Source organism: Echeneis naucrates, chromosome 18, assembly GCF_900963305.1.
Source record: "Echeneis naucrates chromosome 18, fEcheNa1.1, whole genome shotgun sequence".
Taxonomy (NCBI): domain Eukaryota; kingdom Metazoa; phylum Chordata; class Actinopteri; order Carangiformes; family Echeneidae; genus Echeneis; species Echeneis naucrates.
This window is the reverse complement of record NC_042528.1, coordinates 11,834,812-11,856,272: the sequence shown is the minus strand read 5'-3', so window position 1 is coordinate 11,856,272 and position 21,461 is coordinate 11,834,812. Positions and strand designations below refer to the sequence as shown.

At 39.3% G+C, this 21,461-nt stretch overlaps 2 protein-coding genes across 4 annotated transcripts in view; both read left to right on the top strand.

Moving 5' to 3' along the window:
* Nucleotides 1–17: 17 nt before the first annotated feature.
* drap1 (DR1-associated protein 1 (negative cofactor 2 alpha)) lies at nt 18–5,868 on the top strand. 2 transcript variants are annotated; one of them, XM_029526107.1, is made up of 7 exons: nt 18–426; nt 1,088–1,160; nt 1,429–1,522; nt 2,196–2,324; nt 3,106–3,196; nt 3,356–3,444; nt 4,391–5,868. In XM_029526107.1, exons 1-7 carry the CDS (start codon nt 385–387, stop codon nt 4,521–4,523), a joined length of 651 nt encoding a protein of 216 aa, XP_029381967.1. In that variant the 5' UTR covers nt 18–384; the 3' UTR covers nt 4,524–5,868. The 2 variants fall into 2 exon arrangements, with proteins under 2 accessions (XP_029381967.1, XP_029381966.1); XM_029526106.1 differs by having other exon boundaries at nt 32–426; nt 4,337–5,868.
* Nucleotides 5,869–8,937: 3,069 nt separating this feature from the next.
* LOC115058694 (mitogen-activated protein kinase kinase kinase 11) overlaps nt 8,938–21,461 on the top strand; it is a 53,623-nt gene continuing 41,099 nt past the window's right edge. For both annotated transcript variants that reach the window (XR_003842130.1, XM_029526148.1), the window contains exon 1: nt 8,938–10,792. Coding sequence is in view for 1 of the 2 variants with exons in the window: in XM_029526148.1 (XP_029382008.1) it covers nt 10,036–10,792 (757 nt within the window). In the remaining variant the exon portion in view is untranslated. The remainder of the gene's footprint in view (nt 10,793–21,461) is intronic.

Genomic DNA, 21,461 nt, shown 5'->3' with positions numbered 1-21,461 from the left:
ACTAATATCGCCTCTTTACTACATCACGTAGCTCGGAAAATTCTTGTGTTATTTAAATTCCCAGGGCTGCGTTCATAAACTTTTGAGTTTTTATTTTGTGTGTCCATCACATGCAAACATCGCACAGTTCCATTATTGGCTCGGAGTTAACACTGTAGTCCTGATTGCCTCGAGCTGAGGGCGCTGGGACCCTGCGGAACGGAACCGACCTGACCTGTCGGACAACGGGGAATGAGTGACGATGACGTGCTAACGAGTTAGCTGGCTAGCTACTGCTATCTGGTGTGTGTGTGTGTGTGCGACGGAGGTGATTTACATATGACAGATTAATAATCCGGGATAAAGTGAATTTCATTTTAGGAAAGCCACCCAAATTATTTAAATATGCCAAGCAAAAAGAAGAAATACAACGCAAGATTCCCTCCGGTAAGTTTAAGCTTCACTGAACCGGCATTAGGGTTAGCTAACGTTAGCAAACTGGAGGATATGAAGCTAACTTGTCTAGCTAGCTTGAGTAACATTTGGACCTGTTTTGTTTATAGGGAGCTGACAAACCAACCAGTTAACGCAATTAGTTTCCCCCTAAAATGCAAATGAATGAGAAGCTACATTACGGTACACCAGTGTAGCTGGCTCGTTGAATTAGCTAACTTCCCTTGCCTTCCTTGTTTGTTTCAGTGCATTTAAGGCATGCAACGCAAGTTTGCTAGCGCCACTTATTATTCACGTTGTTTTTAGCATGGTAAGCTACGTGAAAGTGGTACTTACAGACCAAGTAGATCTGTTGTTTTTATGTGCTCAAAGAGCAAACTTCGTAGATTCTCACAAGGTATATGCCACAGTAAACCAGGCCACCACGGTAGGAATGAATGGGTAAACATGCAGTTATTAAACACCTTTTTGAGATCCCAGCTGCTTTATAAATGTACTGAGTTATGCTAACCTTCCATTAAACGGGCCTCGAGTTCTGGTAACCCAATGTTGTCATCCAGTGTATTGTAAATGATAAAATTTTAAAAAGCATCAAAGTTAGCAACATACTGTGTGTGCAGACGCACATTAAATTAAACTTTTTTTGTCTTTACAGGCGAGGATTAAGAAGATTATGCAGACAGATGAAGAAATTGGCAAAGTGGCTGCAGCAGTACCTGTTATTATTTGTATCCTTCTTGGGAGGGAGCCACTCAGGATCATCTGTTTGAGAAACTGGTGTTAGATTGACTTCAGTTGCACAATTAATTCGGTCACCCAAATGAATGGTCTATCTTTGAGTCAAAATAAGTACTAGAGAAATGTTTTGTCGTTGTTTAGTCTTTGTGCAAATACAGCTTTACTTAGGCCGTGTAAGTGAATCGTTTTTGTTTTTGTTTTTTTTTGGATAAGTAATGCAGACCTTCTGTACAATGATTTCCTTAACTGAGACATCAGCGAGAGCTTTGGAGCTGTTTTTGGAATCATTGCTTACAAAGGCTTGTCAAGTCACCCAGTCCCGGAATGCAAAGACCATGACAACGTCGCATTTGTAAGTTTTTTTTTTTTTGTTTGTTTGTTAATATGAGGATGATTTCATATCCCCTGTTCACTTCATTCTGATGGATACACCTTGAATATAATTTCAGTGAGTTGGATTTTATCAGCATCACGTTCAAGTTTGGGTTGAGTTTGGGTGCAAGTAACTGAAAATGTTCTCTATCTCTGTTTCCTTGCTATCCTTTCTATAAAGACATGTATAGATGCTGTTGACTGTGTTTGGAGCATATTATCAAATTATATCCCCTGTGCTGCATCTGAGGGATGCATCATGGATGTGAATTCCGTCATGACATTAAAATTAGACTTTTGATACAAGTACCTGAGAATTTGTTCTATACCTATTTTGTTTCTATTTGGATAAAGATATGTATACAAGGTGCTGTTGACTGTCTTTGCAATACATTATCAAATTAAATCTCTTCTTTCTTCTTCTCTCTCTCTCTCAAATCTCTTGTTCTTTCTGAAAGTATTTGGTTATGATGCAAATGTATTTACAAAAATAATCTTTCTGTGTGACACTCAGAGTTCAGGTTGAAATTTATATATAACCCTATTCTAATGCTTTGACTATTTGACATTAACTTCACATTTTGCTCACCTCAGATTGAAAGTTATTTCAGACTGTACTGAATGCTGATGGAGATTGGTGCCTGTCTTCACAGAAAACAATGTATTGAGCTGGAACAGCAGTTTGATTTCTTAAAAGATTTGGTGGCAACTGTGCCGGACATGCAGGGTGAAGGGGAGGAGAACCACACTGAAGGAGGAGGAGGAGAAAAAGTCCCTCGCAGGTATCGCTCTCACATCTCTCTCACACACACACACACACTCCATGAAAACCAAGGTGTTCAAACATCAAACAAGACAAGGGTGACAAGCTTGGGTCTGTATTTCCTACAGAAATAATCTTTGCCAGGACCAGACAATCTACTGCTGTGATGAAGTTACTAATTTGATTAGTTAGTTTGCTATTGTACCATCTACAGGACATAATCTCAAACTATTATGTGAAAGAAATGAACTGCTCTAACAAAAACAGGAGAATAGTCTTTACGTGGCAAGAACACTCCTTTTCCAGGAGTTAAAGGAAAAGCTAACCTTTCTTTAGCTTAGGTTTTTTTTTTTAGCTTTAATAGTAATGAGCCTCTTGTCCCCTAACCTAACCTAAAAGAAAGACTTTTTTTTTTTCAGTTCCACAGTTAGAGAGAGCTAATTTTTGAGGTTTGAGGAGAAACATACACAGTATTGACTGTCAAACCCTTGCACAGCAGCTAAACCGAAGCAGAGTTGTATAAAGAATGGTGTATAAATGAGTCTTTTCATCCCCAAACAGTGTTGATTTGATTCTGGATAATTTAAAGAGAGAGTATTTAAATTTCAGAGTAAAGATCCCCTTTGACATAAGGACATTGATAAATATCAACTTATATGTTTACCAGCCAAAGGTTTAAGCTATTAAATGACTGGATGGAAATTGATGTAAACTGTAACTTGACTCATAACCCCAAGATAAAGAGAGAGAGAAAACTGGTTTCACACTCAATTTCATAAATTATTATCTTTTATTTGTAGGGGGCGAAAACCAGGATCTGGACGCAAGAATGGAGGAGCAGGCTCCAAAGGGAAGGACAAGAAGTTGTCTGGCACAGAGTCAGAGCAAGAGGTGGGAGTTGATTTGCACACAGAATGTTATACCCACCCTCACTATCAATGATTTATTGTTATTATTTATTTATTTTATTTATTTATTTATTTGTTGTTGTTGTTTTTATTTTGAGAGTGAGAGCAAAAGCTTACTTTGCACCCCCTCTGATTGTCACAGGATGACTCAGAAGACAGTGAGACAGAGGGGGAAGATGATTATGGCTCTCAGTCAAGCACAAACATACAGGCTGCATCCAGGTTTCACAGGTATGGACCCAGACCGTGTGTTGAGCTACTGGTGAACAACTGCACATCTGGCATTAATGTGTGCATACTGAATATTTTGTAATCATCTTAGGCTGTGATGTCAGAGAGGTATTTTTGGTGTTTTGCAAGTCTATTTCTTGTGAAAAGGAAGGGACTCTGAAATAACAAGGTGGTTGCCCAGGGAAAAATAGTTTAGATTCATCAATTTTATGGAAGTTCAACAATTCCTTTGCACTGGAAAATGACATTGTCAAACAGTAAGCATTTCACTGTGGTCACACACAAATTTGATGGATTCAGAACCAACCAAGCTCTTCAGTTAGATATTGATCAGACATGCATAGCATTCAGGGGGATTTCCAATCATTCTTCCTGAGAGAGCTGCTTCAAAATGATGTGTGTGTCTGTTCTCTGAGACATTACAGCAGAACAAGAGATAAAGTGAGTGGCTTCATCTAGGTGTTGTATTAACATCAATGCTAATGAGAGCCGGGGCTGATAAATGCCTATATCATGAATTTCCATTGCTGACAAAAGCCAGATGTTGGTGGGTCTCAGTGTGTTTTTGATCAGTGAACAATTATCTTTAGTTTTTTTTTTGGCCTTGTGTCAACAGTTTCATACACTTTTTAAAATGTGAACTGAATGCTTGACTAATATATTTAATGTGAACAAAACAATGTGTGTCATTAGTCAAAACAGATTGTCATCATACAATTTATGCATAAATATATTCCTGTCCAGGGTGTGCACTCAAATTTTTCCTGCAACTGTACATATGCTCTTTCATGACAATATTTGTGAAATATAGATTGTGTAGAGTTAGTTATTTTATTGACTGCATGTGTTGTTTTCAACATGATTTCTAACTCCTGCTTTGCCGCTCCTGCAGTGAAAACGCAGTGCCGCAGTACATGCACATGGGCAACATGGTCTCAATGGGCAGCCTGGCTCCAGCACAGCCCCAGGGCAGCATGGCCTTCACTCCCCACCCCTCCATGATGAGTGTCGTCCCGCCTCCCCCAGCCCCTGTGCCGCACAAAAATGAGGATGACGACGATGAAGACTATGATTCTTAGCTCTATCTCCCCGTCTCCTTTGCTGCTCGCTCTCTGAACACACATGCACACACAGACACATGAACACACGCTCTCGTCATTATTTTCGATCCCCTTAAGTTGTAATTGCTGCGGCTTCTCAATGCAGAGGAGGGAAAGACTCTTCATCAAGGCCCACTGATAGAAAAACCCTCAACAGCTGGCTGCAAAGGACACCACCACAGGAGACAGGAAACGGGTTGAATATTATGTGTTTTAATTTTCCTTTTTCTTTCTCTTTTTTTAAGGCTTTTATTTTATTGAAGAGGAGACTCCAAAAAATGTTTTTTAACAAGTCAGTCGTTCTATTTTGACTATTAAAAATGGCGGCCGGCACTCTTTTTGCCTTTAGCCCCTGCAGACAGGATAGGTGTGTGGTTTGTGTTGCCTTGTAGCTATTTCTTTTGGCACTTTTTTTTTTTCTTTCTATCTCAGTCTGCTGTAAGTCAACATGATGAGTGAAGCCATCAGTCATCATGTGAGCTCTCAGGTTGGCTGAAGAATTGTACAACTGGTAGTTAAAAGCCCTATTACAGCCTTTAAAGTTAATATAAAGGCATTGGGATGAGTTCAAAGCAACAGTTTGTAATTTATCTGAAAGGTGATTGGAATTAGTCAAAGGGAAAAGGAGGTCATTGTCTCACCCACACAGTGTTATATTAATGTTATCTATTGGCCATGAGTTACTGCTGTCAAGATGTGAGCCCTATTTCCAAGCTTTGCCGCAACTTGCTTGTCAGTTCAATTGTCAGTCTGTAACACAAACAAGGAAGCGGGTGTATTTTTACTATAGGTTAGGTAGGAACAGCTTTTTTTTTTTTTTTTTTTTTTTTTTCCTCATGAATTGGCTCCTATTTTTAATTCATGTTTTTTATCAAGAAAACTGTAAACCTCCATGACCACAGCCCTGAAGTCAACCATATCAGCAGGTTAAAGATTTACAGTGTTGTTATTTTTGATGCTGTCAGGCATTTAGACCTCCTTTATTATTTTATGACCATTAAATTCCCCTGAATTGCCTGTCAGAAGGATACTGTGACTGTTGAGCAACGACTTTGTTTTTAAAAGTGTTCGTCCCCTTTATTTTCAGTTCTGCCCCCTCCCCCTTTCTCCACATTTGAGTAACTTTCTCCTTTATCTTAGATTGTTTTAGATGTATTCATTGAAAGCAGAGACGGGGTTCCCATTTATGTCAGTCTCAATATGAAATGTTTCCAAATAGACAGCTGACACTGTATTGTAAACTTTTAACATTCTTTTTATTTTGTATGGGTGAAATAAAGTTCATATTTGAATTAAAAAAAAAAAAAAAAAGCAAGCCTTTTAGTTTGTTGGGTTTTTCAGATTTGAGATTAAATATCCCGAAATGCTTTGTGTTTATTTTATGACTTTTTACTTTAATTTTTCAATTTCAGAGGTATTGAGCACATTCTTTGTAGTTAGTTATGATTCAATGTTGTCTTTGTCCCTTCTTTGATATTTTTTTGAGGAGCATAGAAAAGTTTCCCACGGATGTATCCTTAGTTGATTTTCTGGCCAATGACTCATGCAACCTGAAAGATAGGAGCTGCTGCTTGTCCTCAACACTGCAGTCTCCGAAGCATTCAAATCAGATAAGCACACAACAGCACAGGTTTGTGTTAAGGTGCTCACAGAGAGCTGATTGTTAACATCGTAGACACACACCATGTCCCCCCACTGTGTGTCCAGCCTCTTTCCTCTTCCTCTCGCCGCCTTTATTTTTTTTCAACAGTCCCATTTTAGTTGTGTAAATGCAACCCGCCCCAACTGACTGAGTAACACAGAGCCGGGGGCCGCATAAACAACTGCATCCTTCCTGCACAAGCGTTGACTCAGCAGACTGTGGGGAGGAGGGTGGGGTTTTGTGTGTGTGTGTGGGGGGGGGGGGGGGGGAGCAGGAGTAGGGAGGGGTGGTGAATTGTAGGTGGTTGACTTTAGCATGATGGTGTCCAAATGAAGGACAGCCATGGGGCAGGGAAAAACCATCAAAGGTCTGACAGAAGGAAACACACTGTTTCCACACAGCAGCCACCGGGGCCAAAGGTGGCCCTCTGATTCCCATCCCCTCCCATGAAGCCAATGACTGTTAGTGCTCTGTGTTTGTGGAAACACGGAAAAAATGTGAAAAGGAATCACCACCACCACCCTCCCCCCCTCTTTTTTTTTTTCAAGAATAAAAGAAGGAAAACTGCACCTTACGTTTTAACTATGATCAAAGGGAACCATCTCATTAATATAATCTGTATTTGAAACTATTTCTGAATGTTTTTTTTTACTTTATGTCACTGCTCCAGATATTTAGTGGCATGCGTTGTGTGGGTGTGTGTGGGTGTGTTATCTAATAAACACATTAGAGTAAGGCAGGGTCAATCCTGGCCTAATATATTTAAGAATCAACAGTGTAATGGAGATTGAGTTGCCCCTTTTGAAATGTTCAAATAGTACAGTGTGCTATACTTCCTGAATGGGCTGGTGGGAAGAGGGAAGAACTATCAACACACAGTAACTGGGTTCTGCTTCATATGCACCCCTGCTGTGATGTGTTTGCATATTGCCCCTGTACAGTTGTGGATTCCCTGTCAAAATTGCCCTGCAAGTATGAGTGTAAGCCCTACTATAGCATCGTGATCTGTCCAATGTGTATCTCACCTCCACCTAATGTCAGTGGGGTTGGTTCCAGCCTCCATGAACCAGCACAGGCAAGTGGTGCAGAAAATGGATGGATGGATTATAATTACTTGTATTACTATAACATGCATATAACATAACATGCAATGGAAATACTTATATCATCCAACCTCAAACCTGTGGACTACTTCAGATTAGTTATACCTTCTCCCTCTGGCTTTACTCCTTACTAAAAGGGAACAAATTGTGAACACATCAGGTTTTTGTAAACAGGGGAGTAAAACTACACTGACCCTCTGTATACCTAACTAATTTAAAACATCAGTGTGTGCCTGTGAGTGAGATTAAAGTAGATATTTGCACAGAAGTTTTCTATATATATATATATGCATGTAAAGTGGGATTGCTCAGTGTGTAATCTCAGCAACACAGAAATTAGTTTTACTGTTGTCCTCTTTACTGGAAACTACTTTGTACTTTATTAGCAACAAGGAAGGAAGTGTGTGCTTGTAATATCATCAGTTTTGTAGACATTAGTCACCCAGTCACTCACTAATACAAATCTGTTAAGTCCATATTAACCATATACCATTTTCAGTGTCACATATGAAATCCAAGGACCCTGATATAATTATATGGCTGTTTAAATCAACAAAACTGAATTATATGATTATTAAATATTATTACCCCATGATTACCCCTTTATTTTTTTTTTTAAGAATTACCTTTTATTATATATTTTTTTGATAATTTTTGCTCTGTTTCATCTAGCACCTCTTACCACCAATGTAAAGTGAGCCACAACAACCAACCAAAGCCTTGTGTGTATTTTAAAATAAGAGATAAAACCTCGGATAAATTTTACAGTTGATTACAGTGTTACCATGTAAGAATATCACGTCATAAAAAGACCGTATAAAAATTACTATTCCGGTCAATTCAACACTATTACAGCCTCCAACCATGAAAAATGTTACTATTTTAGTATGAAGATTTCTTTTACATTTTTACTGTTATTGTGTGTGTGTGTGTGTGTGTGTGTATGTGTGTTTGTTTAAAGTACTTTTTGCAAGTTTGATGAATCAGCTGTGGTCTGGCGTTAGCAGTGTGTGAGCAGGAAAATACAAAGACAAAAAGTCAAAATAAAAGTCTCAATATGCATAATAGATATATATTGAGTAACTGCACGCATTGATTGGACACAGAAAGGCGGGACAATTATCCTGCTATAAAAAAACCCTGCTATACATTTGCGTTAAGTAAACTAGCCTATTTAATTATCTAAACACTGGAGCACTTTTGTGCGATTGTAGCTTTTTTTGCATTCGCCATTTTGCCCTTTAATTAATTATAATGCTTGACTTTTACTTTTGTTATAAAGAAAAAAAAAAAAAGTACAACGCCAAAATTTGAGAGTCATTTAGAGTCATTTAACAAATGCAAACGAATGATCATTGTATGAGTGAAATTCAATTCATAAACATAAAAAAACATTTTGACTTAAACCTCTCAAAATAAATAAATAGATAAATAAATAAAGATTAATTTTTGTACAGGTAGATCTGATTGCCTTTGTATAGAGTGAGTTTGTGTCCCCTGAAAAGAAAAGCAGTTCAAGTCGGTTTTACTTTGATAGTGCACGCCGGATCTGTGAGGAGTCATCTGACGCTTCCTGTCTGGGGAGGGGAGGCTCTGAAGCCCCGCCCTCTCTGCTGACTTCGGGCTCAGACGTAGCGGTGGTTCGAGGTCCTGGCCGAGGAAGAGGAGTGTGACGGGAAGTCATGATGGAGTTATCGTGCTGTTTGGATACCGACTGGAGCAGCCGAGCCGCGCGATCAGCTCCATTGAGGAACTAAACGGGGATTTTTTCATTATTACAATTCTTATTTTTTAAAGTACGTTTCTCCCTGGAAAGTAAAGTCGAGCGGGTTTGGACGGCTCTTCCTGTTTCAGAAGTTTAAAGTTGTGAGAAAACCTAGCTCCGTGCGCGCTCCTCTCAGCGCCGTCATTATTATGGATACTCTTGCGGAACTGGATGCTGGATTTCCTGCGGCAGCGCCGCAAAGTTACGGTCAGACGCGGTTGTTGGGGATCTGAGCTTAATAATGCGAACTGGTCAGCTCCGAAACTTAGAAAACACTGGTTGTCTGGACGGAATGCTCCTTTCCTGCTATTCTTCTCCGCTTCTCAGCGCTTCCTGCTTTGTTTTGGCCACTGGACTTGATGGCTAAAAATACATAAAACTCAAAATGGACAGCTAGAAGTTGTGGGAATCTCAAGTTAGGGGTTGCAATTGCACCACTTCAAGTATTTTATAACAGTTTTTGGGCTACTATATTTCTGGCCGTTTACTTTTAGCCCTCATAATCAAAACTCAACAGGTGGTAATTTAAAATGAGGGAAGAGAAGAGCTAATTTGCCCATAATGAGGCCATTCAAGAGCCTCTTAAGTACAGACTGGTGAAATGATATTGTACTCAAACCATGTGTTGGGAAACCACATACCACATCACAGAGAGAAATTCAGTGGATGCAGTGCTGCTTTTCCGAAGCTTTGATACACTTAGCCGTCATCCAACAAAGGCAATCTCCTCACTGCTTCTGCAATTTCAAATGGAGAACTTTGCATTTCACGTTGGCATGAATGAAAGACTCTTCAGTTGCATTTGAATCCTCTGTGGCAACCCATCCGTTGGTCAAGCTTTTTTACATTTCACTAGTCCCTGATGAACCAACAAGAAAGACAGGAAAGGGAGCGAGGCGCAATAAAGTACTCCTTTGTACTTTATTTTCAAACCCTTTGGGTGCAAAATCAGATCCAGTCAAAACATCTGCTTGAGGCTCCATGGAGCCACTGAAGAACATATTCAGTCGTGGCCCACTATCGAACTGGAAGAATTTGGAGCAATCACAAAAAGGGAACTTCACCAATCCTGTGTGGACAGCATTATTTGACTATGAGGCATCCTGTAAAGATGAGCTCACCTTACGGAAAGGAGACCTGGTTGAAGTTCTCTCTCTGGACTCTGAGATATCAGGGGATGAGGGCTGGTGGGCAGGCAAAGTCAATAACAAGGTGGGCATCTTCCCATCCAACTACGGTTCTTTCAAGCCAAATGGATATGGGAAGCTTCCAGGCAGCAGTGTGGTTGGTGAACTCAGCACGGCTGTGGTCGGTGAGTTTGAACCCCAGGCGGTGGACTTCCGGGAATTGAATCTTGAGGAGGTGATTGGGGTCGGCGGCTTTGGGAAAGTGTATCGTGGTACATGGAGAGGCAGGCTGGTGGCAGTGAAAGCCGCTCGCCAAGACCCCGACGAGGACATCAGTGTGACGGCTCAGAATGTGAGGCAGGAGGCGCGTCTGTTCGCCATGCTCACCCACCCGAACATCATTGCCCTGAAAGGTGTCTGTCTGCAGGAGCCCAACCTGTGCCTCATCATGGAGTACGCCTCGGGTGGGCCGCTGAGTCGGGCGCTGGCGGGACGTCGCATCCCACCGTACGTCCTGGTCAACTGGGCTGTGCAGATTGCCAAAGGGATGTTGTACCTGCACAGTGAGGCCATTGTCCCCGTGATCCACCGGGATCTCAAATCCAACAACAGTAAGTCCTTCAAGTTTGCAATGCAAGTCATTCATCATTTCAGCCAAGTTTACCTCATGCCTCTCAGGGTTACAGGGCCGAAAATACAGGGTAGACATATTTACCTCTGTGTGGCAACAGTTCCCATGCCTCTGATGGAACACTGTGTGCCAGTGAATATGAAGTTGTTAAAGGGATCTTTGGTGTTTACAAGGCCTATCTAGAACAAAGACAACCTTTTAAACCCTGTCAACATACTGAGAGGCCTGTGCTCCAGTACAATTATTAACTCAAACATCTCATTAGTCTGGAAAATGTAATTATCTAACAACTGTTACAGTAACTCATTGTGTCAGAATCATATATAAGCATTATCGACAGTTCTAAATCAAGATCATGACAGTAACTTTAAGATTAGCAGTTCATGAACATTTCCGTTTGAATTGAAGCTCAGTCACACGACTCCCGGCCTGTAAAAGCTAAGACCAAAACAACAGAGACTGAAAGTATCTGCAACAATGTGTTGATGATAGCGCAAAATGGCAAGTTTTGATATTAAAGGTCTTCAGTATCTTCAGCATCAGTATTTCAGGGCCTCTGACATGTATTGCTGATAAAGCTCTCTGCCCCCTCCCCTTTTTGAAGCACAGCGAGTGCCTTTCTTGGCTTTGGTGCTCTTTGCTAACCTAAACACTGAGCCACCTGAATGCTAAACTTTTTACCCCTCTGTCATTATCATTCTTGGGATGGAGCATATAATCCCTGTCAGCTCTGTGTCTAAGAAACATTTCTTACCTCCTTTTGGTCATCCTGTCTTATTCCTGAGGATCCTGATTACTTAAATATACCAAATAGGAAAAGATAATAGTTGCTCCTTGTTAAACCAGGAATGACTGAAACTACAAAAGAAAAGGCAGTTGTGTAGTTTCCCAGAACGTTACCTTATTTAAGATTACTAGAAAGTTTACAGCCTTGAGTCAAGGTTTGTTGAAATACACTCCCTATTCAACTCCTAATAAGAATACCTTTCTCCCAGACTTTCCTCAACACTTGCATCTTTTTCGCTGTTGAACGAACCCTGACTGTTTCTGTCAATCTTCCTTCATCATCATCTCTGTTTCACTTGCTGAAAAATGCAGGGAAAAAAGTTAGATTGATATAATATTTGTATATGAGGCAGGTTAAAGTGAACACAATCCCTCACTGTGCACTTGGCGATGGTATCAGTCTTTTGCCTCCCCATGCCTCCTGTTTTTTAATTCTTGTCTGAATCTTTGTCCCTGGCCTGTTTGTACATGTCTCCATGCAGCCATAACCCTGCTGTGCCACTGAGCAATATCCTGTTGTGATGGTTGTGCAGGGGGTGTGGAGGGGACAGATGGGAGCAGCAGGGATGGGAAGGGGAGGTGGGGTATGGGGCGGTTAAGTTGCATTTCAGCTGAAGCCATGTCAGTTTGACAATAATGTGCCACGCTGTAAAGGAGGTGCTGACAGGTTTAATGCACAGGTGCGAGAGCATCTTGGTGTCAAGGCACCCTAAAGGAAAGTAAAAGACCGATAATGGGGTGTTTTGTGTTGAAAGTACAACATGTACTAAAGCATCAACGATGAACCTTGGATAATGGTGTCAGTTCCTCAGAATAATGGTACAAGTTCTTCTTTCTCAAGCTGCCATTTTGCACATAGTGCTCTGCAGTCACGCAGGAAGAAAGCTGTCATAGAGGAGCCAGAGCCCAACATCCAGCTGTAGCCAAAGGTAGAACAAAATGTGAGAACAACATCATAAAAAAGGGATTCCTTTTGACCGTTTGGGCTACCTGTTACAATCACAGATTAAACTGAATAATCATTAGCTCTGAAGAGTTGCTGTTCTAGCTAATAACCAGTGGAGCACTTCTTTGGAAGATGCTGTTGAAATTGGATCATTGGGGATCACTGGGGGAAGTGCGATGTGGGTCGTTGGGGTCAAAGCCAGAAGCCATAACTGGAATTCCAGCAAAGGAAAATAGAGAAAAGACAGTAAAGGACCTTTCTTTGACACTATTGTGTTTATATGCTTGGAGGCGGGACTCTTTCGTACCTTATGTTCTCACATAAAGGAACGTAAGGTGACATTTTGTCAATTTGTGTTATATCTTTAGTTATTTTAATGGGCTTTGAGACAGTTGCATCGTTAGTCATGCATTTCTTCTGGAAACAGGATAAAATAAAGGAGGTTTCAAACTGAAATATATTTGTTATTATAAGAGATTTATCTCTGTTGTTGTTTCTCTCTGAATATATTCAGATCCGAGCAGTATCGTTTTTGTTGTTTTTCTTTTTCTCCAAATATCTATGACTAGACAGTAACAATCACACCAGACAGCCATACATCATAAAAATGCCATGACAGGGTTACAAAAGAGAATTAGACTTGTAGCCATGACCTAAAATAGTTTTAGCAGCTCCTGTCACTTTTCAAACATGGGCAAATCTTCCTTTGGACTTTGAGTTGCTTAATGAGCCACCGAACATCATCCATCCCGGAAAGGTGCACTGATAACCTTTTTAAGCTGGATAACCAATAAACCTTAAAATGGTAAACCATAGCGCTTACAATAGCTTTAAAGTTGTAAATGTTCAATTTAGATACATACTGATGGAATGAAATCTTTGCTACAACTGAAAACAAAACTTTATTTGCCTTGCAATCTACAGTTTCAATACCAGGTTTATTTACAACATGCGACTCTGTCATCAAACACACACACTTTTCTACAAACAGCTTTTATTTGCACATCTAGCAAATATATATCAAGATCAGCATGTGTTTAGTGGGCTGTCCCATAACAGTTAACAATGGCCTGGTTGATATTACATCTGAATTAATCTCTATTACAGCATTATTTTTTTGGGACAATGGGATTGAGGGGGGTGGGGGGGTGCAAAGCATGCACATCATGCATCTTTTTTTCTTTTCTTTTTTTTTTTTTTTTGGCTCTTTCTTGGTTCCACTCCTGACAAAAATATGTATTCTAAATGCGCCACCTTGTTCATCCACCTTGTGCAACCCGGTGTCGATGCTGAACAGGTTGCATATGTCGGGCATTTTCCCACCATCAAAACAAACAAATAAAAAAAAAAAACAATGACAAATCGGCTCATATGAGTATGTCTGTCTGAGAAAATTATGGAATAATTTAGCTTCATGAAATGCTTCTTTAAAAATGGCTAAGTGCAGCAATGAGATTGAATAAAAACTTTCCAACCCAAACCATAAGCTTAAAGGTGATAAAACATCTCTGATCATCAGTTTGATAATGATCCTCTGTGAGTCTGAGCAACCCCTTTCACACAGTAATTTCAGCAGTTGTTTATCTAAAAAAAAAAAAAAATGTTAATGCAGCTTTAAAGGTTTCTGTAATCAAAAGTCAACATATCCACTCGCCACAGTAAAAGCCTTCAAAGGCTCGTTCATTCCAGCTGTCATCCTCACACTGTCGGTTATCTCCACAAAGCCTTCACAGATCCTATAGGCAATCGCCACATGCCCTAAAATGCTGCAGGCTTTAGTTAGAAGTGGTGGGGAAAGTGCCAAGCTAAGCACTTGCTGGGCTGGAACTCACTAGAAGAAGCCACGGTTAGATCTTGGATCAACATGTCTTTTTTTTTTTCTTTTTTCTCTTTTTTTTTTCTTTCCCTTGCAGCGGACAAACATCTGATACATCCCTCTACCGGCATGTTTTTATTCAGGGCCCCCAGTGCCCCTCTCTGTAGCGCACTCAAAACATCCCCTGTTTGTGTGTGTGTTTGTGTGTCCGTCTGAGTGTATGGGCGGCTGAAGTCCTGTTACTACTGCTATTACACAAATGCCTTTATCCCCCTGTACAGTAGGAAGAATGATGAGGGCAATATAGATTTTTTTTTTCCCTTCGATTTAAAAACACCAAAACAAATACTATCATTATTTTCATTGTGCAGAGTTATTAAGTAATTTGGGGGATTTAAAGCAAATGAAATTTGAAAATTCAACTATATTTTACGATAGCAGTGGTGAGGTCTAGTTAGGTTATAAGTGAGCCAATAAGGCTGTTAGGCTGTCCATTAAAGAGGAAAACTCAATAAAAATCCTGGACATTCAGCAGACTCTGGTTGACTAGTTGTGAAATTGCCAGTCACATCTCTTATTGACTGCTTCATGTACTTGTTTCGGTGGTAGAGAAGCAGCCCCAGTCTTATTCAAAGTAGCAGCCGGCATGTTAATCTATTTTATTTGGAACAGGGGTTTGTGTGGCGATCTTTTTATTCCTCTTCACAGGCCAGAATGACATCAGCAGAGTAAGTGCCCAATTTGTCTTTAATTGTCAACTGGTAAGAGAATAATTGCTTTGATCCTGACCCTGTTCAAAAAAGCTGTTTAAAACTAGATATTTTAAAAAACCCCTTTTGCACAGTCTGAGACTTCACCTTTAGGTTAATAGTTGGCTGCTATCTTGACTAACTGGAGCCAGAAAATCCAACTGTGGTTGTAAGAGGCCGTTAGGACTGACTGTGATAGACTTGCCAGGCCAGGTAAACAGACCTTGAAAACCTATCTCCATGATTCGCCTTGCTGGCTTCTTCGTGCACCAGTTTTAAGAATCACTGCTGCACAAATAACAAGCAGAGACCTGTAGGTTTTCAGAATAAAAGTACTTGTGCAAATGTAGTTTACACATTCATCTCTTGTGTAAGCCTCAAATATCTTAGATGCGATTCCAATGCGTTATGCTCACTGTTATCATTGCCTATAAATGGATGCTGCCACAACACCATTATACCATATAAAGACATGACAACGTATTTGTGACACAAGAAAGAGGCAAAATCCATAAGCGAGAGAAAGTTCCCTCTTGATATTGATAAAAGTTTCAAAAAGTAATTTGCACTTAAGTGGTTGGTCTGAAGGTAGATTGGTTTTCATATCATGTTGTAGAAATTGGCTGTATAAACAATTGGACATTTAATGAAGAGCCTTAAAAAACACTTTCTATCTAATGACCATCAAGAGAGCGACTGTATTGAAGTCTAAGGGAAAATGGCCCTACTTCTTAATTTATTGACTCACAAAAATGTTTAAACACAAATGTAATGTGTTTAGTGCGAGGTGGCATCAATAAACCACTCGTCCTGCATTTTCTAGCAGCTATTGGCTCATTACAATGTCTTTGTCAAAAGCCCCTCTACTATCCTGCATCAGTTCAACATTTTGCCCCAGATGTTGAATTGGCTCCAACATCTGGCACACATTTGTAAGTTTTCTTTTTTTTTTTAAAATAAATAACTGGCTATGTTATGAGAAAGAATAACAACTAGGTGACTAAAAGAGGCAAGGACACTATTGATATACAACACTACACAGATTTATGCAGTGTCACTCTGAATCTGTGTAAGAACATCGAGCAGTCACATGTGCATCATCATGAAGTAGGCCATCCATAAATATGGTTGTCTTTTGCTGACTGACCAATCCAGGGGATGTCACCTTTGGTAGAGCTCAGCCATGCTGCTGCTAGCTCACTGCGTCTGTGTCAGTGTGTGATAAGGCAGTTTGGTTGTCTTGTGTCTCAGCTGTCTTTGGAGACTAGAATGTAGTGACCCTGGAATCACATGGTATAAAACTGACTTTAGCTGTTTTTTTAATTGCCTGTCTTAGTAAAAGTATTTTTAGATCAAAGCTTTCAGGAGATGATTTTTTTTAAATTGTGAATTTTTATCATATTTCTACCCCTCTCAGGAACACTCAGGTGAGATTTTAGTCATATTGAACTGCTTTAAGAATTACAGTTATATAAGTTCAGGGGCTTCATTTGGAAAAAATTGTAAAGGATCCATATTAAAAGTGTTTGTGTGCATAAAACCAAAACCAAAACCAAAATTTGATATGGAGGTAAATAATTAGCAATTTTAATTTAAACTGAAAAATAATCTATGGAATGATTTTTATAATTTTTGCTAGAGCTTGTGCCAAACTACATCTAGAAGATATGAATCGTAGACGGCAAAGATTTTACTCTCAATTTGGCTTTATTTCCATTTTGGTTAATGTTTCTAATAAGCCTTCAATCTTCTTTGTGTTTGCACCTCTCCCTACCATTACCTTCAACGTGACAATCATGCTCTACCCACGATTAACTATATATGATCCATGGAAATCATGAATATGGACACACACCAATCAACCATAACATTATGACCACTTACAGGTCATATCAGGCAGCTGGTGAACATTGAATCCTGAAGTTGGTGTTAAAGAAGGAATAATGGTCAAATGTGAGGATGGAAGAGACTTTGAGGACCAAAGTGTGATGTGTAGACGACTGAGTCAGAGCTTCTCCAACACTGCAGTTCTGAAGGATGGTCCTGGTCTGCAGTGGAATGGAACAAGTGACAGAGTCATGTGCAACCAACGTTCAAGCTGCTGACTTGGCTCCAAATTCCCCAGATCTCAGTCCAGTCCAATAGCTGTGAGATATGGTGGACAGACAAGTCTGATAATGCAATAAGTTGTTGTCCAATTCCAACAAAGAAATTGAGCAATTGGACATGGAAGTGAACCCTTTAAATGCTTTGTTGTGCAAGACCAGAGAAAGCACCGTAGAGACACTGAAGCCCGTCTTTGTATTTGTTCCATATCTGTAGCTTATAGATATTTTTGTAGCTGATGACATCACATGTTACTTATAAAAGGAAACACAAAAGATCTATCAAAAAAATCATCCAGATTTAATTTGTATGCCTCTTTTTATACAGACAATGTCAGACGTCATTCTGTGATTGTGAAATTACCCCTTCCTCTCGCTTTGTAAATCACACTGTCAGATGCCCATTCACGCACAACACCAAGCAAAAAGCAATAAAAATCAAAATTACAACAACAGGAAGTGAGGAAACATCTCATGCATCTCACGAAATTGTATTTGCACAGATGGGGAGAAAAAAGACTGGGAAGCGAAGATAAAATAATAAAATAAAAATAGTGCATTAAAAATGCATAAAGATTAAATAATAAAATTATGAAAGAGAGGGGATGGTTGGAGGAAGTATTTTTAGTCATATTTACTAAATATTCAAGTTCATATGTTTCTGTGTCACACTTAAGGGTGATGCCGGTGGTGTTGGGTGAGGTGGCTGGAAGGGAGGAGGCGATGATGAAACAGACAAATTTGATTTGTCTGAAGTCTGAAATTTCAACTGAAAGCTGCTTGTGTAATAATTCTGGCTCAGAGCTCATGATGAAGTGAAACTATGTAACGGATAAGTGAGGTAAAGTTAAGATTTCTACAATTTCAGCAGTCTTCCAATTTGTGTGGTGGCTCAGGCAGGTCGAAACCCTGCAACCGAACTCAACACTAACAAAAAGACAGGCAGAATCCAAGAAATGTCTTCATGAATTAGACAACTCGTGCCGCAAATACTCTCAAGAAACCCTGTGAACACAATACAAATATAACACAACCAAACACACAAACAAGCAAAGGAAAGGAAAACCAAGTCACAATGAAACTTAGGGTGAACAGTTAATTGAAACTGCAATATAAATTCAGGTTGCAGAAGCGGAATTTTTATTATTATTTATTTTTTTTTTATGTCTGTGATGTCACTCATCCAGATGAAGCTCAGAGTGAGTGCTCCACTCGACTTGGTAAGCAAAAAAAAAAAAAGAGGGGCAATCATTCTGAACTTTAAGCCTTTATTAAAAGCTAATATTAAACTCCCCCCAAACCTAGATGAAATAAGCCATTTTAGCCAGACATCAGTGTTCTATTGAGGAAGTGTAGTTTTTGGTTCATCATTGAGATGCCATATCTTATTCACCACATCTAAAGGAGCATGCTTACTTCACGCAGACACCAACAAACACAATGTTATCAACATTTTGAGGGTTTCTGGATGTTGCTTTTAAAATTGACTAGTCCAACTGAAGTTGTGACTCAAATCACTGTCACATCTGTCCAATCAATCAAACCAAAATTTTACCGGAGTGCTTGTGGTTGAGTGTCTTAACGTGTGTGCCATATAATCAGAGTCTTCCGTGTTTGAATCTGGCCAGCGACCCATGCTGGTCAGTCCCTGTTTCCTGTTAGCCTCTTTGCTAAAAAATAAAGGCATAAAAGCCCCACAATGAATATATATATAAAAAAAAAAAAACAACTGACAAAAATTCAGCACAAACTTAAAAAAAAAAGAAGCCAAGAAACAATAGATATTCAATCAAATTCTATCTGTATTCTGCCATCTAGGTTTTAATGAAGAATGATTTCTGGCCAAGGCTAGAATATCTGTACTTTACAGTGTCCTCCACATGCATCATTTACTTATGCAGGTACTCTAAATAGTTTTTTTTTTTTAAATCCAGTCACTGGTGTGGATGTCTGTGTGGTCCAAGCATGATAAGTGTGGGACAGAACAACAGAACTACAGGAGAGGAGGAGGAAGAGGAATACAGTGGTGTGGGGGGAGAGAAAAAATGAAAAGCAGACACTGGAAGGTCAGAGCACACAGGAAGCAGAGGGGTTTCCAGAACTCGGGCAGAGTGAAATCTGTTGTTGTATTTGGTCAGAAACCCTCGCTTTCAGCTTGGCCTCCTTCTAGCCACATAGATCACAAGACAGTTCCCATGCAAATTGGAAAAAACCTACATATCTGTTTGTGGAAGAAGAAATCATTGAGCACCCAGACTGGGAACAGTTTGAAAGGAAAGCAAAGGAATTGAATAATACTCATTATATCTCATATGTTCTCTCATTTGTTCATATATATTTATTACAGGAATAAAATTTTACCCAGATAAATGCATGAAGTCAGTTAGTTTAAATGTCTATTAGTAAAAATATTGCTACATTATTATTAAAAGACTAACTAATGTAATCTTCCTATAAATCTTCCTTCATGATTTTTATAATCCTCGGTTTTTATCACAATCAAATCCATCAACTCATCTTGGAGGATGTAGTTTGTGGAGCGGTTGAGCTGATTATACCGCAAGAAGTTTCTGTTATTGAACCTACCTTCATGGCGTAGACGAAATAACAAATGCCAGGACACCGCAGCCCATCGATCTTTATTTAGCAACATTAGTCTGCATGAATCAACTTCTCTTTCTTTACACCCTCTTTGCAGATGGATGAACTAAGGAAAAGTATAAACATCAGCTCCAAATAACTGTGATGTTTCCTTGATCATTGATAATTGCTACTGTCCTGAAGAACCTAATTAACCAACCTCTACTTGTAACTCTAATTAGAAGGATAATAATATCATGAAGCTGCTATTCATTGCACAGATTTCCTGAAAAAAGGCCAAATGAAAAAAACTACATCATAAAAAGCAACATGTTTAATTTAGGTTTTGATTAAATCTTTGCAATTTGAGTGAGATTGACCAAAGGCCATATTCCATTTAATTAGAGTTATAACATAATATATAATTTATCTCTACTGCATATTTATGCAGGCTAATATTTTGAAAGGGTGGCTGTTTAAAGTGGGTGAGTTTATCAGCCCATTCACCCTCTGCCTCTAATGAACCAGGCAAACATCTGTTTCTGTGACTGTGACTACTTTCTCTGCATTAACCAGCCAAAAGAGCCTGAATACACCAACTGTAACAGGAAGTAACACAGAAATTGCTGATATGTCTATAGATATGGGTTTCTGTGTTGTTGTGTCAATGAAATCGAAAATGGGCGTTGCAGGAAATATGGTAGGTGCAACTGTACCATCAATAAATCAGCTGCCATGCTTATGAACTATTTGTTTTAGGAATAAAATATATTCAGGTTACGATTAAATTACAAAGACAAGTATCAACCACTCATATTTTAAAAACTGGTATCTTTGTGTGAACTAGTTTAAGAAAAGTAAATTAAATCAATTCAATCACTTGACTGAATAGTTGTTTCAGGTCTAATTCAGTGAGATAGTTATGAAGTAAGTTAAGACAACATCAAATACAAATGACAGAATAACAATAATGCTAATGCACATTTGAAGAATTATACTAGCAATACAAGCACATTCATGTTAATGCAAAATTACTATTTGTCACAGATATATGTCAAGTGAAATGATAGCCCACTTTCAAGTTTGCACTTCCAGGAACCCAGAAACCTTTACAGCTGCTCCGACTCGGGACTCAGGATGGTGATTGGTCTCATTGCTTGATCATTCTACATTGTGGTGTAAAAGAGATAGGAATGTTCAAAAGGCTCAACTTATTTATTATTTTTAATTTACTAAGCAATTGAGTTTTCCTGTGTGTAGAACCAATGCAGTATCTTGCCTGCCTGTGTTTCATGCACCGCCACCTCTGAACCCATCACCTCCAACTTGACCGCAGGGCCTCTGGGGTTAACATGGTAATGGCCCCCTGCCTTGGTTTCTAAGGAAATGCCTGTAATGAAGGTTAATTTTAAACACATGTACACTGGAAGCTTGTTAATAAGTGACCATTTTAAGGGCCTCAGCAGCAGTTACTTTGCACAAGTGACCATTTATAAACCCCCTCTGACGGCCCCTCCGAGGGAAAGAATATTCCCCTAGTCATGCGTAGCATTTTTTGACATACGACCGGTAGCTGATTCCTTAGAAATAGGTGATATAACAGCTTTTTTTTGTCATTTAAAATGTCATTAAATACAAATTACCTCACAAAAAATTATATATTTAAA

Excerpts from the sequence above, each read along its gene's own strand:
- drap1 (XM_029526106.1), top strand. The coding sequence starts at position 385 with ATGCCAAGCAAAAAGAAGAAATACAACGCAAGATTCCCTCCG. Across the intron at positions 427-1,087 it reads ACAACGCAAGATTCCCTCCG|GCGAGGATTAAGAAGATTAT; the intron begins GTAAGTTTAAGC and ends TTGTCTTTACAG. Across the intron at positions 3,445-4,336 it reads GCTGCATCCAGGTTTCACAG|TGAAAACGCAGTGCCGCAGT; the intron begins GTATGGACCCAG and ends CCGCTCCTGCAG.